The 15,550-nt window shown below is 32.8% G+C and overlaps 3 protein-coding genes across 4 annotated transcripts; 1 reads left to right on the plus strand and 2 right to left on the minus strand.

Annotated features, from left to right (window-relative positions):
* Positions 1-263: 263 nt before the first annotated feature.
* Positions 264-2,984, minus strand: LOC103486943 (protein IQ-DOMAIN 12). The gene is made up of 6 exons (XM_008445109.3): positions 2,787-2,984; positions 2,591-2,715; positions 2,202-2,489; positions 1,789-2,022; positions 1,541-1,672; positions 264-812 (listed from the first exon to the last, which is right to left on the minus strand). The coding sequence occupies exons 2-6, from the start codon at positions 2,666-2,668 to the stop codon at positions 426-428; spliced, it is 1,119 nt and encodes a 372-aa protein (XP_008443331.2). The 5' UTR covers positions 2,669-2,715; positions 2,787-2,984; the 3' UTR covers positions 264-425.
* A 3,126-nt stretch (positions 2,985-6,110) lies between these two features.
* Positions 6,111-8,869, minus strand: LOC103486942 (probable inactive purple acid phosphatase 16). Of its 2 annotated transcripts, none has more exons than XM_051083944.1 (5): positions 8,487-8,869; positions 7,563-7,787; positions 6,988-7,285; positions 6,585-6,759; positions 6,111-6,485 (listed from the first exon to the last, which is right to left on the minus strand). In XM_051083944.1, the coding sequence occupies exons 1-5, from the start codon at positions 8,734-8,736 to the stop codon at positions 6,477-6,479; spliced, it is 957 nt and encodes a 318-aa protein (XP_050939901.1). In that variant the 5' UTR covers positions 8,737-8,869; the 3' UTR covers positions 6,111-6,476. The 2 variants fall into 2 exon arrangements, with proteins under 2 accessions (XP_050939901.1, XP_008443329.2); XM_008445107.3 differs by having other exon boundaries at positions 6,111-6,489; positions 8,487-8,866.
* A 1,214-nt stretch (positions 8,870-10,083) lies between these two features.
* LOC103486941 (UDP-URONIC ACID TRANSPORTER 1) lies at positions 10,084-15,349 on the plus strand. The gene is made up of 4 exons (XM_008445106.3): positions 10,084-11,039; positions 11,702-11,805; positions 12,359-12,587; positions 14,895-15,349. Exons 1-4 carry the CDS (start codon positions 10,596-10,598, stop codon positions 15,039-15,041), a joined length of 924 nt encoding a protein of 307 aa, XP_008443328.1. The 5' UTR covers positions 10,084-10,595; the 3' UTR covers positions 15,042-15,349.
* Positions 15,350-15,550: the final 201 nt, after the last annotated feature.

Below are 15,550 nucleotides of genomic sequence, written 5' to 3' on the forward strand. Positions count from 1 at the left end.
TTTTCCAAATATAAACAAATGAATAAATTTATTAGCTACTCAATTACATTTTAAAAAAGTAGTAAAATATTTATCATTAGAGTCTTTGTTACATCTTAGCAGAACGCATAACGGTTTTTTACTATCTTTCCTTATTTCATCCTTATACTAACATGAGTATTGAAATGTCGATACCACACCGAAGTTTACTTTCCTAAACCCATAAAATTTACTAATCAATCCATTTTTCAACTTTACCACTTGTAATAGAAAAAAATCGAAAAAAAAAACCCAAATTGAATAAACATAATCAAATCTTTCATCTATGCCACATGAGATCAAAATAACTCCGCAGGAAGAAAGAAAGAAAGAAAGAAAGAAAGAAAACACACAAAAGCACAAAAATAAGAATAACACAAAAAATTGTAAGTTTTAGAGAGCAATTCTCAAACATGGTTAGAGATACTCCTAATAAAATCTCCATCATAGGATGACCAAAAGGAGACATCATTAAGAAATGGAAGCCTTTGCTTAGGAGTACTGATTGATCTTGTCTTAGCCTTAGCTGACTCTGTGACAGCCATATATGTTGGAAAAACAGAGGAACAGCTCGTTCCCATGGAAGGACTATTATCATCTCCACCACCAACTGATGAGTTTTGTTTTAAATGGCAGAATGATCTTCTTGGGAATGAATATCCTGAGCTCATATTCACATAGTTTCCTATTTTTTTCCCATACATTTCTTGATGATCACTTACTAAATTTATGTGCACACTTGGCCTTAAGCTTCTTCTTGGACTTTCATCTGCCATTTGGATGCTTCTTCCTTCCTGCAAAAACAGCAAAACCACATGTTCCAAACATAAGTTTTGTGTCCCCCTGAGTGTTTGCGTAAATTTCTGTTTTAGCTTAAGCTTTCGTGATAGTGTTGTGAATGGCTGAGTTTCGGTTTAAGCTTCTCCGTAAATGTTAAAGAATATATGTCATTACTTACTGGCTAAAGCTTCTCTTCTCTAATCTTAGCTTCTAATATATGGTTTTAAGACATATTTTGGAGTGATTTTTACGTGGCCAAAATAACTTTTGTTATTTTCTAAATCATTTTCATTTTAGAATAGTGATTCTTTCGAAGTTAATTTGTAAATTTAGTTCTTGTGGTTTGAATAAAGTTAGAATTTAGCCTCTATGATTTATCATTAGAAAGTAGTTCTTATGGTTTGATAAAATACTCGTAAATAGTCTCTATGCAACATTTTTATTCAACCATACAGACTACGTACAAGCTTTTATCAAACCACACAGAATAAACTCTAACTTGAGCATATCTCAACAAAAATTGACAATGTATATTCTTTCTTTGAGATCGATGTTCAAATCTCCATAATCTCATATTTTTTGCACTAAAAAAGTGTGTGCAAGAGATCTCATGTTGAAGTTATTTTACGCATCATTTTATCTCTCATTAATATCAATGTATAATTTTACGAAGAACAAAATCTACCTTGAATGCATATTCTTACTTGTTTAAAGATAATTATTGGGAAATGAGAGAACTTACTCTATGTGAAAATGAATATTTCAACATTCTTTCCCTTTTGATTATTGCCTCTTGCTTTCTCAACTGCAAAGCTTCAATGCCCTTTTTAGACATACTGCTGCCATCCCAGTTTCTCAGATTATTCAAATCAAGCTGACAAATTAGAATGATCAAACTTTTAGTATTAACGCTAAGTACTATGAATTATACTTTATAAAGCTACTAATTTCGATTGAAGTACTTCTTATGGTATTTCTACTTTTGCATACCTTTAATTCATCTTCCTCAAACTCCTCTTTTGGTTGGATGAACACCTTCTTCCCACAACTGTTGCAACCTTTCTCTGGAATCAGGTTTCTTTTCTTTAACATTTTTGAATTCCTTCTTTCCTCGATTATCATCGGTCGCTTCAAAACAGCTTCCATTCGACGTCTCACTGCTCGACCGCGAACTATTGCTTGTAGTCTCACTATTCCCTTTAGTGCTCTCAATGCCTTCTTTGCCTTCCTCAAATTTAAGATTGAGATCGAGTGAGTTTGAAGTGACTTTTCAAAACGTAAAAACACTTGCTTTCATAGCGCTATTCTCAAATGTCGTATTATAAAATAAAGGAAAAGAATAACAAAATCTCCTTGTGCAACAACAGGGGAATTATTGCAAAAAAAAAAAAAAAGAAACTTACAAGATATCCCCTGAAGTAACTCTGAATCATAATGGCAGCCGAGATTCGATCTCTCTTCGAAAACGGACAGTAGGAGCCTGAGGTGACTGTAAGGCGGACAACCTCTGCCGCAGCATTAGCAGCAGCAACAGCAGCCTCGGCAGCAGCTGCTGTGGCAGCAGCAACACTCAAAGCTTGCCTCCTCCTTTCATCTGTTGCTTCAATCAATGCTCTTTGTGGTGGTGGTGCAATCACTGGACATTTCTTAGTCTTGAATCTTTCAGTAACCCATCTCCACTTTCTAGATTTCTACACATTAAAACAACAAGGAACCAAAAACAATTCTAATCTCAAACCAAAAGAAATTGGAAAATACAAAGAAAATAAACAAATAAATAAATGAATCCAACCTTTTCAGATTTAGTTTTGGGATGATCAGAGCTAAAAAACCTCTTGACCCAACCAAGCCAGCACATTGTCTTTCCCATTATTGATGGAAAAAGGTCATATCAACCATATGGATGAAACACCACCCCTACCGAAAAGAAAAGAGATCATTCATAACATTTTGCGATTTCAGTACATCAACAAATTTCAAATACCAACCTGACATAGCAATTAAACGATCGAGACATTAGTAACTTTTCTCGTAAGTTAGATGTTCGAATCCCACGACGGAATTAGACTATTAGGGAAAAGGGTGAAGAAAGAAAGGGAAACCTCGTGGTTTTTGGTTCATTAAGGGTGCACTAGAGTGAAGTTGAAAGGGCTTTTTTGCTACTTTATCTCTTATTCCCAACTGTCAAATTCACAACTGCCATGGACTAGTTCAAAGTGTTTTTCTGTTATGGTGGAAGTACTTAATTGACATATATTTTCTATGTAATAAGTCCATATATATGTGGTTCCATTTTCCAAACTTTGCCATGTGAGGCTAATCTTTCATGATCATCATGATTTATTTGGTCCCATTAGGTGGCTCACATCTCTTTTTCAAATAATCTTGTTTATGTCAATCTATATTTATATACTTTTCTCATTTTCTTTATTTAATATATTCTTATGAAGTTTTAAATTTAAAGCAATGTGAATGTGAATTCAAATGATTTAATCAATTCCTTTTCTTTACATATATATATATATATATATATATATATATATATATATATATATATATATATATATATATATATATATATATATATATATATATATATATATATATATATATATATATATATATAACTACTCTAATAAAAATAAAATATTTCGTAGTCTTCCAATTTTGAAAATTATGTCTACAAATTACTAATTTTTCAACATTGAATAAATATGTCTACAAACCACTAATTTAATTTTTCAAAGTTGAATAAGTGGTGAAGTTATGATGAGAAAATCCACATAATTTTAGTGAAAGTAGACAATACAAAGTTGTATAAGTAACATAAACACATAATTATAGTATCCGTTTTTTGTTTCATTACTTGTTACAACATGTCAAATCATCCAATATTCGTTTAATAAACGACATGTCATGTTATTATTTAGTTAATCATCCAATAGAATCTATACTGTGTCGGCATTTGAAAACTTAAGAAAAATAATATTATAAAACATAAAGATGTTAACAAATAATTTGTAATTCAACTTAATTAAATTAAAAAATCGAAAAAAAAACACAAACACACCCACACAATTTTCCACTTTTGGTTAAGAGGGAAATTTCAAAGCCTCTCTACCAAAAAGGCTTTGAAAGTACATCAAAGTTCCATCATCATCAACTTTGTCAATTTTGGTACTCACTTTAAATCCTTCTTTTGACAATCAATACTTAGTTGTGTTTTTTCTTTGTTAGAAGTATTCAAGAAAGCATGCTTCAAAAGCTCCAATTCATTCCTTTGAAAAGCTTTTCTAATTTGATATTTCTTAAATTATTACCCATTAGATTTCATGTTTTGATAATATAAATTTTCTCTGATGGGCCTTGGATTAGCATTATGAAGGCCCACCAAAGTTGGTCCCAATTATACATTGATGATGAGCCATGTGAACAGTTCAAAAGAAATTGTGAGCCTTTTTAAATGTCTCTTAATTAACCATCCCCTAATTGTGGCCCTCATAAGAATGAGATAATAATCAAAGTAGCTTTTGAGCTGTTTCAATAACACCTAACCCTAAAAAATGAACCTTTAATATTATAACCATAGATTGATTGCCATTGAAGTTCATGTACCCATTTTTTTGAGCTGTTTCATTTTCTAATCATTCTATTTAATTTTTCTTTTTTATATTATGAATATATTATTAACCATCGATACTAATTATTGAGACCCGTTTCGAAACTATTAGATTTTCATTTTTATAAAAATTAAGTTCATTTTCTCTCTATTTCTTATCTTTATCTTATTTGGGTTTCTATCTTTCTTCAATGGAATAAGTTGGTTTTTTTAACCAAAATCTAAAAGTAAAAATAGGTTTTTGAAATCTGACATTTTATTAGTTTTTAGAAACAATCCAAATTTAGCTTGATTTTTTTGAAAATGTTGTTAATAGTATATAACAAATCAAAAGTGTTTATAGCCTTCCTTAATTTTCGAAAGCTAAAAGTTAAAATCGAAAGTATTACTAAACATTACTGACTTTCGTTTATAATAATGAAAATTAGTATAGAAGAATCATTTAGAATTTGACATTACTTTTCTTTTTTCAATAATCATAAGAGATTCAAACATTTAACCTCTTTGTCATGGTTCATATTTTATATCGATTGGCTTGTATTAAATTAATAGAATTAGAAATATTTCGTTAAAAAGAAAAAAAAAAAAAGCAATAATTTTTTTAAGGTATTAAAGGAAAAGAACACTAATCTTCAATTTGGATTGTTGATGCTCATATTAAAATGTGTTGAGATAAAAGGTCTCAATGAGTTTGCATTGTTTCAATTGATTGCATGTTTATGATCATTCGAATGAGTCCCCCCATAACCCCAATTCAATTGATAATTCAATTGCTTTTTCTTGCATTATTATTTTATACCATTGAATATATAATTTTATTCCCATTCCAAATTGGCTGCTGTTTCTGATCAACTATTATATTGATTTATCAAAATAATCAAACTAATTATAACACTAATTGTGAATAATTTGGCTAAAATTACAACCTTACAAGTTTCATTCAATAATCCCTATTTCCAGCTATATCTTCTAACTAATAACAAAAAAAAAAGGTATAATATAATGTAGGGTAATTATAATAGGTAACAATTTTTAGAATAATTATTAAATATGTAGCAATATTTTAAAAAAATTGCAAATATAGCAAAATCTATCCGTGATACACTTCTATCGTTGATAGACTCTTATGGTTTATCAGTGATAGACCAACATTTGCTACATGGTCTATCGGTGATAGACTCCTATTATTGATAGATTTTGACAAATTTTGCTATATTTGCAATTTTTTTAAAATGTTGCTATATACTTAATTATTTTGAATATAATTGCTAAATTTGCAACTATCCCAATAATGTAAATGCTTGAATATCTATTGACAACAATCAAAGGGAAAAAGAAGGAAGATTGACTATGGAGCTAAGGGCATTAGTGCACATTGCTCCATTTAAAATTCAAAAAAAGAAAAAAAGAAAAAAATCAACCTTTGCCAATTTGTTTAACAAGTAAGTTTACGCTTTCGAATATTGCAATGTTCATATTAGTATTTTATAGATGCTTCAAAACTGCCGTTTGAATATAAATTTTTTAGAATTTCTGACAAAAATTAAGACTTGAAATAATGTGACGGTGACCTATAATGAAAATGTTGAATTGTCACAACCACACATTAGGGTCCATTTTATTTTTTATGCATTAGTTTTTAGTAGATTTCTACTTCAATAATAGTTTTAAAACATTTATGAGAAGTCAAGAATAATATAGCAACTTTTGGAGGAATATATATGAATATCTTTAAGTACATGAAAAAGTTGGAGAGTAATATATATGTGAACATCAAAACACATCCTTACCCAACAAATTAAAACACGTCCAAAGTCATTCTTCGCACACTGAAGTGTATGGGAGAGGAAAATCTATGGAGTACTCAAGATGATTTCACTATGCAATTGACCATCCTCCATCCTAATCCAAGATTTGAGAGAAAATGGTTGGTGTGTGATTTGGATGATCCTAGCTCCTCTTGGCCAGTCCCCATAGCCACCATACCCACTATGTCTTGCAAAGCATAGCCAAAGTTTAGTCTTGTGAGGGCAGCACCAATCCAATCCATGGTTATGTCCTACAAACACTGCCTACAAAAATACGTCCAAACATATATTATATGCCATATCTTATTGATCTTCATTAAAGCTAATTAGATAAGATCGATTCAAGAAAAGTTATTTACCTTGACAGAAGGTCTTTGCTCAAGTAGACTCATGATGCCAAAATCAGCTTGTTGAGCAGCAACTTTCTCCATGTTAATTGAACCAACGCAAGGCTTTTGTATGGAATGATTAGATAATGGAGCTACATCCTCATATGCTCCACTTGGTATGTGCCAAAATACAATCTCTGGTACCCTGTTCTTCACAAATATATGCGTTGCATTATATAGTTGGATCACAACCAAAACAACCCAAATTTAACATTATATATTGTTTATTTTAAAAGTCAACACACACAGTATGATCATACTGTTAAGGAGAGTTATTTCTAGCCCTACCCTTTTGTACAACATCTTAATTCTAGCCGATGTGAGACTATATGACATTATTGTTTGAGGTGGAGAATCATCATTAATCCAATACCTAAAATGAGGATTGAGGTGTTGTGTTGTTTGGCGTAGCCATTCTACTTGAGCACTGGAAATGACTTGTGGATAAGAACCACCGCCAGAGTCTAAGAAATACATATTCATTATAACTGGTGGTGGTTCCAAATCTTGTTGTGATGATGGAGTGATTTGAATGTAATAGTTGGATACACTTGGCCACAGATTCTTTGGACCATTTCTAGATTGTGATAACTTGCTATTCTCTATTTCTTTTTTCATCAACTCCAAACGTTGTGTACCTCTAAACTCACATTCTTCATCTTCTTTTGATCCTTAATATAAATAAATATTAATAAGACACAAGTTAATTAATATTTCATAATATTTTGAACAAAATTAAACATCATCTTTTTGGTCATTTTGTTCGAATGTGCCACTTAAAAGTTTTGTTTTGGTCTCAATATCGAGTCCAACCGAGATAGAATCGACGTGTTGTTAAGACAATTGGGCAAAAATATATATGCTCTTTATGAAAGATGAAAACTTTTTATTTTTTTGCAATATTTCTAACAATTATTTAATATATGTACTGCATATTTATATATTCACCTGAACATGATGTAACATCGTCCCGACAACGGCGTGGAGGAATTCCGATGGAAGAAAACCAGTCGATCGGCCATGAAAACGGGGCGTCGTCGTGATTGCCAAACACAGTGGCCCATGGAATGCCTTTGGCTTTTGTTGGAGAGATTGCCTGATCCCAGTACAAACTTGCATTTGATATTGGTATGTTGTTTGCTGTTATCACATCTCCAAGATATACTACCAAATCTGTATATATATATGATCACAATTTCACTTATTACTTGCTTTGTAAATGATTCAAATACATGCATTATTCAAATCAATAAAAAGTTTCTAACCCATTCAACTGTCAAATTTTGAAGAGCTAATTAGATTCTTATTCATGCAACTAATATTATTATTTGTTAATACATTGTTATTTCAACCCAAGTTGTAATGAAATGCATGTATTTATGATACCTATAATGTATCACAGGTTAAATTCACCCATTATATAGTTTCGCCATGAAATAGAAATGAAACATATAATAGAACTAATACCAATACCATCAATCCCTAAACTTTAATGTGATTGAACTTCCAACCACTTAAAAGAAGATTTTCTAGCTAAGCTCAAAGTATGTAATCTATTCTTTAAAATTATCGTTCAGAATTTTATTGGTGCGACTTTTCTTGTTGGCATTAAGATACTGTGTAGCTCAAGTTGTAATCCAACAAAATCTCCCATAAAACTCAGAAAATCTCAACAAAATCTGGGGGCAAATTTTGTCTTTGTTCCAAACAATTTAAAACTAAACATGTGTTTTTAAAAGGGATATTTTGTAACTATTGATCTTAAAAATTAGAGAGAGATGATTCCCTTAGCTCACTCAAAAAAAAAAAAAAAAAAAAACGGGTAGTCGAGTTTGAATGAAGTTGAAAGTGATCGAGACTGAAAAAAGGAACCTGGGTTCTCATAGGAGAGGACAGTGGAAATGAGACGAGAGGAATTGGCATCTTGAAGAGGACCCCAATCAGTCCAAGCATCCTCCCCAAAATGCAGGTCTGCAAAGAGAGCGATGTTGAAGCTCGGAGAGCCCGACCGGAACCGGAGAATGCTGCCTGGGACGACCGGCACGATCAGGCACATGTAGGTGAAGGAGATGGAGAGTAATGGGATCAGTTTCGATCCATTGAAGAACTTTTGTGTGATCATCTCCTACTAGTACTCTTCCACAGAGCTTTCTCCTTCTTTGTTTTCTATTTTCCTTTTGGTAATATTGAAATGAAAGTTTCTTTCACCATAATAATGCTGTTTTTGTTGTAAGGACAAAAAACTAGAAGAGAACCTCAGGCCTCTTTCACACAACCATATTTTTTTAGTTGCATTATTTGACACTTTGGAATATTCTTTCAGCATATGTCAGCTTAATGAAACAGACACTTTTGTTTTTAAGCAAAGGGAATCTATATATTATCCCAATAGATATATACACTTTCAAATATGCCTCCCCAGCACGTGTGTTATATATATATTTCGAAGAACATGATGCTAAAATGGGGAAGGTTGCAATGGCAACACATGCAGTAACGGTGAGGTCGGAATGTGAGCTTTTCTATGTCAATTACTCGTCGGGGAATGGTGCTTTTAAATGACTATTTCTCTTCTCTTTTGAGAAACAATGTTTATAGTTTATACATTGTGTGGAAAAGGAAAACAACAACTTTTTCGACATTTACAAAAGGAGACTTTTTCTTTTTCCCATGGTTTACCATGACAATATTGCCTCTCAATGATTTTTTTATTGGATTAAAAATTTTTATTTGGTACATTGCCCATGTATTCGTAAATTGCAAAGATAAGTGATATATCTCGAAATCTAGAATGAAGTATAATTAATAACCTATATTTTAGTTTGGAAGTAAAAAAAAAAAAAACTACTTTTTGCTCCCATCCACTCAAATGAAGATGCAGTGGACTCTATATTCTCTAGCTTGTTGGACTAATATTTGGACTTTCTTTAGTGATACACTACATGAAAAGATAAAAGTACTAAAAATGTGCCTAATTTCGATAAAACAAAAAAAAAAAAAAATTATTTACATAATTTTAAAAATAGAAAAATTAAGAATATGTCAACATTGATTTACCCAAAAAAATTATAATATGTCGATACTGTTATTGCTATGTTGATTTATTTTATTTTATTTTATCTTTGTATTAAAAGAATAAATTATGGATTAATTTCTACGAAATTACAAATCATTAAATTTCAAACTAATTAAAAAGTTTACGGTAGGATTTTATTTGAAAATTTTCTATCATTCAAGAGTATTATGGAGGAATGGGTAGATTTTTCTTCTAATTTGTATCTAAATACATTAATTCAACTAAAATGTTAAAATTTTGAATTCTCTAACCAACATGAACACAGTTGAGATGTAGCATAAAGCAAATCAACTTTGAGACGGCATTAAATTTGTATAATCTTCTTCAAACCAAAAAAAAAACTATATTAAATTTTGCTTTTAATAAAACTCAGTCTATAGTGCAATTCTACGTTTATCATATACGAACTCTAACGAAGGGAAGCCTATTTCTCCACCGACAGAAATGGAGTTGTTCTTCCCCTCAGATCAATCAGCATTTTGTATTTAATGAAGAATACAAACAAGAATTGCTACATTGTTATTATAGAATTACACAAATTTCGTTATGGCATTTCATCATTCGTCTTCATGGATCGGATGATACCAACTTTTTCTTTTAATTTGACACATGTCGGACAAACAGACAACAGAAATTTTCTCTGTTTTCAGTTTTTTTTCATCACCAGCAAAACTTCCCCAATAATCGCTCGCAATGATTCCGTAGAGATTAGAGATTAGAGATTAGAGATTAGAGATTACCCTTTTTCTTTTCTTTTCTTTTTCCTTCCTTCCCTCAGAGATCCCAAAAGGGAAATGCTGTTTGATGCCATTGTAGCTCAGATGAGAGCTTCCCTTCCAAACCCACCCACCCTTTGAACCATAATCCATAATCAAATTTGAAAATCGAAGAAAACCCAATTCAATATGGCCTCCAATAAGCAAACCCTTTTCATATTGTCCCTTGTAATCTTTTGGTATTCATCCAACATTGGTGTTCTTCTTTTGAACAAGTTTTTGCTCTCCAATTATGGCTTCAGATTCCCAATCTTCCTCACAATGTGTCATATGTCCGCCTGTGCCATTCTCAGCTACTTCTCCATTGTTGTTTTCAAGATTGTGCCTATCCAGATGCTTAAGTCGAGGTCCCAATTCCTTAAAATCGCTGCGCTTGGGTTGGTTTTTTGTGGCTCTGTCGTTGGTGGCAACGTTTCCCTTCGGTATCTTGCTGTATCCTTTAACCAAGCGGTCGGTGCGACGACGCCGTTTTTCACCGCTCTCTTTGCTTATTTGATGACGCTTAAGAGGGAGGCTTGGGTCACTTATGCTGCTCTTATCCCTGTCGTTGCTGGGGTTGTCATCGCCAGTGGGGTATGCTTGAGTTTTTGTTGGATCACTTTTAATTCTCTTTTGTTTTTATCTATTTTGTGCATCTTTTGGTTGTATATACTAAAAAAAAAATTAAGGTTCCTTAGGATTAGCTTCGAAGTTAACAGGCCAGATCTGGAATAATGCTGGATGCAAAGCCTTATAATTTCAATGTTTAGGAATGGGATCCCAGATCTTAAATTCCATTAGTATTTATTGATTGCTTCAAGCTATGATATTGTCTTCCACTTTCAAATAGGTCATTTATGAATCACTGGTTATAAACAGATCAAGGTTAACGTATATCAGGTCAGGCGCAAGTGTTATTAATCATTAACCTCAAAAGAAAAACAAATGTAGCCTGCTGAAGTGCATGGTAAAACAAATGTAGCCTGCTGATTGTGTTTGTGACTTTGAGGAGGATAGCTTAGGGGATATATTAAAGAAGAATAGAGGATCACCCTTCAAATTAGCAGATTCCTGAGGCAAAACCTTTGCCTGTTTGAATGTAGTAGTTCGCATTGAGAGTATTTTATTCAGAACATCTGTTCCTACATTGTATAAATTGTTTTTTTTTTTTAACGTGGTTGTATTATTATAATGTATTTGTGTTATATTTTCTCTATGGAGTCGGTAAGATTTTGACTTTCTATGGATGATGGCAGGGTGAGCCGGGTTTTCACTTGTTTGGATTTATTATGTGCATAAGTGCGACTGCTGCAAGGGCGTTCAAGTCTGTTCTTCAGGGTATCTTATTGTCTTCTGAAGGGTAATTGTTGTTGTCAGAAAGTGAAACTACCTTGCTTTTCCCTCTCAATAAATTTTATATTGTCAAGTTATTGCCCTAATTCATAGAAATACCATCTAACAATTCAAATCTTTGAAGAATCATCCCACGTTTGGTAATTAAATTAGATTGATGCTACATTTTTCTCAAGGAGAATGTTAATGTGGAAAACTCAAGCTTGCATGGAATTGACTCATGAATAAGAAAAAAATGAAAAAAAGTGATACACTGATGTGAAATTGATGTAATAGACCATTATGTTACCTTCAGTAGTTTGCTTGTTTATTATTTCAGTGTTGTGTGTGCATAGTTATCACTTAAATGCTATAAATTGCTAATTAGGATTGGATAATTTTTTCTCTATGTATACCAAAGCCCAGTTCTAAAGGGTCTATATCCTCTATCCTAATGGAGGTTTGCTTTTGTTGCATCATAAAGATTCTCTTCCTTCTTTGGAACTTCGTCAGTTCATTTAGCTATATCTTCACCATCTGAGTGACAAAATTATATGCTTCTGTCTGTTGATTGTTGGCAGGGAAAAGTTGAACTCAATGAATTTGCTGCTGTATATGTCCCCAATTGCAGTTCTAGCCTTGTTACCTGTAGCACTTGTTATGGAACCAAATGTTTGGGATGTTACCTTAGCACTTGGGAGGGACCATAAATTCATGTGGCTTCTTCTATTATTGAATTCAGTCATGGCTTATTCAGCAAACCTGTTGAATTTCTTGGTTACTAAACACACCAGTGCACTGACACTCCAAGTAAGATAGCTTCTTGATCTTTTTCTCTTGTTAAATGGCTCTAGGATATTACTGCCACAAGCCCATATTACTTCGTTTTCATTGCATCAGTCCTCCCATAAGTTTGAGGGTTATGGATGGATCTACAGATTTCTAGCAGACAAAAGTTCGTCCAAACCTGGACAAGATAGAGCTTCAATAACTGAAACCAAAAGTTCATCCTTTCTGAACATCTTTGGGAAGTTTTGGACAAAATTTTGTTTCTGTATGGATTCTATTTGATAACGATGCTGTTTTTTATCTTCATTTCCTATTTGGAAAGAGCTTTGGAGAAATTACCAAAAGTTACAGACTTGGAGGAGTTTAGATGGGTGAGATTACCCCTTTGGCAACTTTTTCTTTGATAAACGTCTTCCAGTCTCAACTTGCTTTTTGTGGTGGACAGATTCCTGGCAAAGCTTGTGGTAGCTTAGTTTTCACATACCATTTTATGGTATTCTCTGTCGGAATTTTGAAATCTATTAAAACTCATGCTGATGACATTCCTTTACGTTTGCTTTGCAAAACAATTGATCTTTTCTTGCTTTGGAAAATTATGACGTTGCCTCAAATATATGAACAATAGCCAAAAGTAGATCTCAATTTGTTATAGATCCTACCCAATCAAGAAAAGAAAATAATAGTTATTTTAAAATGTTTGATATTCTGTATATAAACTTTAGTAATATTATTCATGATTAGACTTATAAAGAGGCAAAAGAGGCACTCAAAAGTGTCGTTGCCAACAGTCCAATCAATAGTGGCTGAAGGCATCCAATCCCGTCCCTATTGATTCAGATAAAACATGTAAGCTAAAATTTCTAACGAGATCAAAAACTCAATCATAAACTTTGGAGTGGAAGAATGTAGAAGCTTTTTTGGAAGTTTGGTCTCTTGCTAGGTTCTATATTTATCTATTGATTTCATTGTAAATTTCACTTAATTATCTCTTAGGTTTTATTTGGATCGATTAGACTCTCTTTCTTTAGGGAGAATCCCTTTTTTTCTGGGCTGTGTTTTTTACTTTTGTGATGATGCTCTTGTATTAATTATTTCTTTCTTCCTCTCAATAAAAGTGGTTTATCTAAGAGTCGGTATAGAAGCTTTTTTTGGATGTTGACGAAAGGGCACAAGGAGCATGGTTCTGTAGAAGATCCTTTACTACCTTCGGTAAAACCTTGGGATGCCACCTCTTCTTTATTTTGATTTTCTATCAAAGGCTTTTTTTAGTAGAAATGTAGAATGAATTCAGCTAATGTGCACTCTGGGAGGTCGATGGTTAGAGGTTATTGAAGAAAGGTGGGAGAGTATTATATTTATGATAAAACCAAAGTTCCTCAAACTGAAGCTGGAAAAGTGGAATGGGAAGATGTTTAGGAACCTAAGAATCCAAAAACAGGAAATCATTTCTAGGATCAGGGATTCCAAGATTCCAAAGAACGGGTTCATCTGTTCTCAAGATTTCTAGGTTGATAAAGGTGAAATAGAAAAAATCATGACTCCAAGGTCGAGGAGGGAGGTGAATCTCACTCTCATTTAGAAAATTGAAATGCAGTGTTGAAACTCGTTGTGGATGGTGGTCTGTGCCTAGGAAATTTGGGCAGCAAAAATGTGGACCTGTTCAAATAGTTGTGGTTCTCATCAGAACATTTCAGACCATTAGGAACGTGTGGAAAATGAAGGATGATCACTCTTTTTGCTGGAGTGGGTGTGCTCGCTACTAAGCTGGTTTTATCAACGTCATGGTTTCTTTTGTTGATCCCTTCCCCTAGAAAGTCTCTAAAAAGCTTCTTCGATGCATTAGTGGCCATGAGGAGAGAGACCATAGATGAAGAGATTGGAGAGGATAACTTGTATAAGAGTGAGGTGCCCTCCTTCTCATATAAAAAGTTTTCCCCTCGGGAGCTCATTGTCGGTTCTCTGAATATTATAGAATCTCAACAAAAAGAGTCAATAAGGGAACCTCTAGCTAGACTACTGTTTTAAGTGGGTTGTTCGATGTGAGTCCTCACATTTGATACACAATTATTTGGGTTTTCCATAATTTATGTTGGGACACTTCCTCAAAGATTCTCTCTTTTTTCTTTTTTTTTTTCTTTTTTTTTTTTTTTTTTTTGTTAGAAACATATTTCATAGATTGAAATTAATGCTTTCTCAAAGAGATGGGTAGTGTTTAAAATATTGTCTATGTACTGTTTGGTAAGAGAGGAGAAATTAAAAAAAGTCTTTGTGAACTTTTAACAATGGTTCGTTCTCGTAGTCTCCTTAAAAAAGTACCTTTTTTATCAGGTGTTGGGGAATGCAAAAGGAGCAGTCGCCGTTGTTATCTCTATTCTTCTGTTTAGAAACCCTGTCACAGTCATCGGTATTGGTGGTTACACGATAACAGTTCTTGGAGTCGTTGCTTATGGAGAAGCGAAGCGGAGGTATAGATAGTCGAACATGTATGGAAAAGGCAAGGTATGGAGCCATCACCATGAAGATGACACATTGTTATTTTGTGATGATCTGAAAAATATGAAAGAGGAATTGGAGATTGTTTAGTAGAATCATAGGAAAGATGGTTGAGTAATAATTCTTTTTGTTCTATTCATTTGTGTTCCACGTTATCTTTTGTAGAAGATATAAAGTAAGCTGAGTTTTCATCACCCCACCAAGAAGAATATATAGTTCAGATTTGATTGATCTTTGTAGAGGGCTGTATGTTGCATGGAATGGAAACCCCATCTCACTTTTCAATTTCACCTTGTGTCTATTATTTGTCTACTCTTTTCTTCCCTTTTCTTTTTTTTAAACTAAGTTATAATGTTTGAACTATTTTCAAATGGAAATCCTAAACCAAGAAAAGTTGCATACTTTGCATAGAAATATTCATATTAACGTGTCTTTAGTTTTAACTCCAAAAATCAAGTGTTTTATCTGGGTAATATCATGATTTTTCTATG

This window comes from Cucumis melo, chromosome 4 (assembly GCF_025177605.1).
Source record: "Cucumis melo cultivar AY chromosome 4, USDA_Cmelo_AY_1.0, whole genome shotgun sequence".
Classification (NCBI taxonomy): Eukaryota; Viridiplantae; Streptophyta; class Magnoliopsida; order Cucurbitales; family Cucurbitaceae; genus Cucumis; species Cucumis melo.

Bases quoted from the DNA above. Each gene is read 5' to 3' on its own strand.
- LOC103486943 (XM_008445109.3), bottom strand. From the start codon at position 2,668: ATGGGAAAGACAATGTGCTGGCTTGGTTGGGTCAAGAGGTTTTTTAGC. The intron at 2,490-2,590 runs GTTGGATTCATT...TTTAATGTGTAG, and splicing joins CCAAAACTAAATCTGAAAAG to AAATCTAGAAAGTGGAGATG. The intron at 2,023-2,201 runs GTAAGTTTCTTT...AATTTGAGGAAG, and splicing joins GTTACTTCAGGGGATATCTT to GCAAAGAAGGCATTGAGAGC.
- LOC103486942 (XM_008445107.3), bottom strand. From the start codon at position 8,736: ATGATCACACAAAAGTTCTTCAATGGATCGAAACTGATCCCATTACTC. The intron at 6,760-6,987 runs GTATTGGATTAA...TGTGAAGAACAG, and splicing joins CACCTCAATCCTCATTTTAG to GGTACCAGAGATTGTATTTT. The intron at 6,490-6,584 runs GTAAATAACTTT...GTATTTTTGTAG, and splicing joins AGCAAAGACCTTCTGTCAAG to GCAGTGTTTGTAGGACATAA.
- LOC103486941 (XM_008445106.3), top strand. From the start codon at position 10,596: ATGGCCTCCAATAAGCAAACCCTTTTCATATTGTCCCTTGTAATCTTT. The intron at 11,806-12,358 runs GTAATTGTTGTT...GATTGTTGGCAG, and splicing joins ATCTTATTGTCTTCTGAAGG to GGAAAAGTTGAACTCAATGA. The intron at 12,588-14,894 runs GTAAGATAGCTT...CTTTTTTATCAG, and splicing joins CCAGTGCACTGACACTCCAA to GTGTTGGGGAATGCAAAAGG.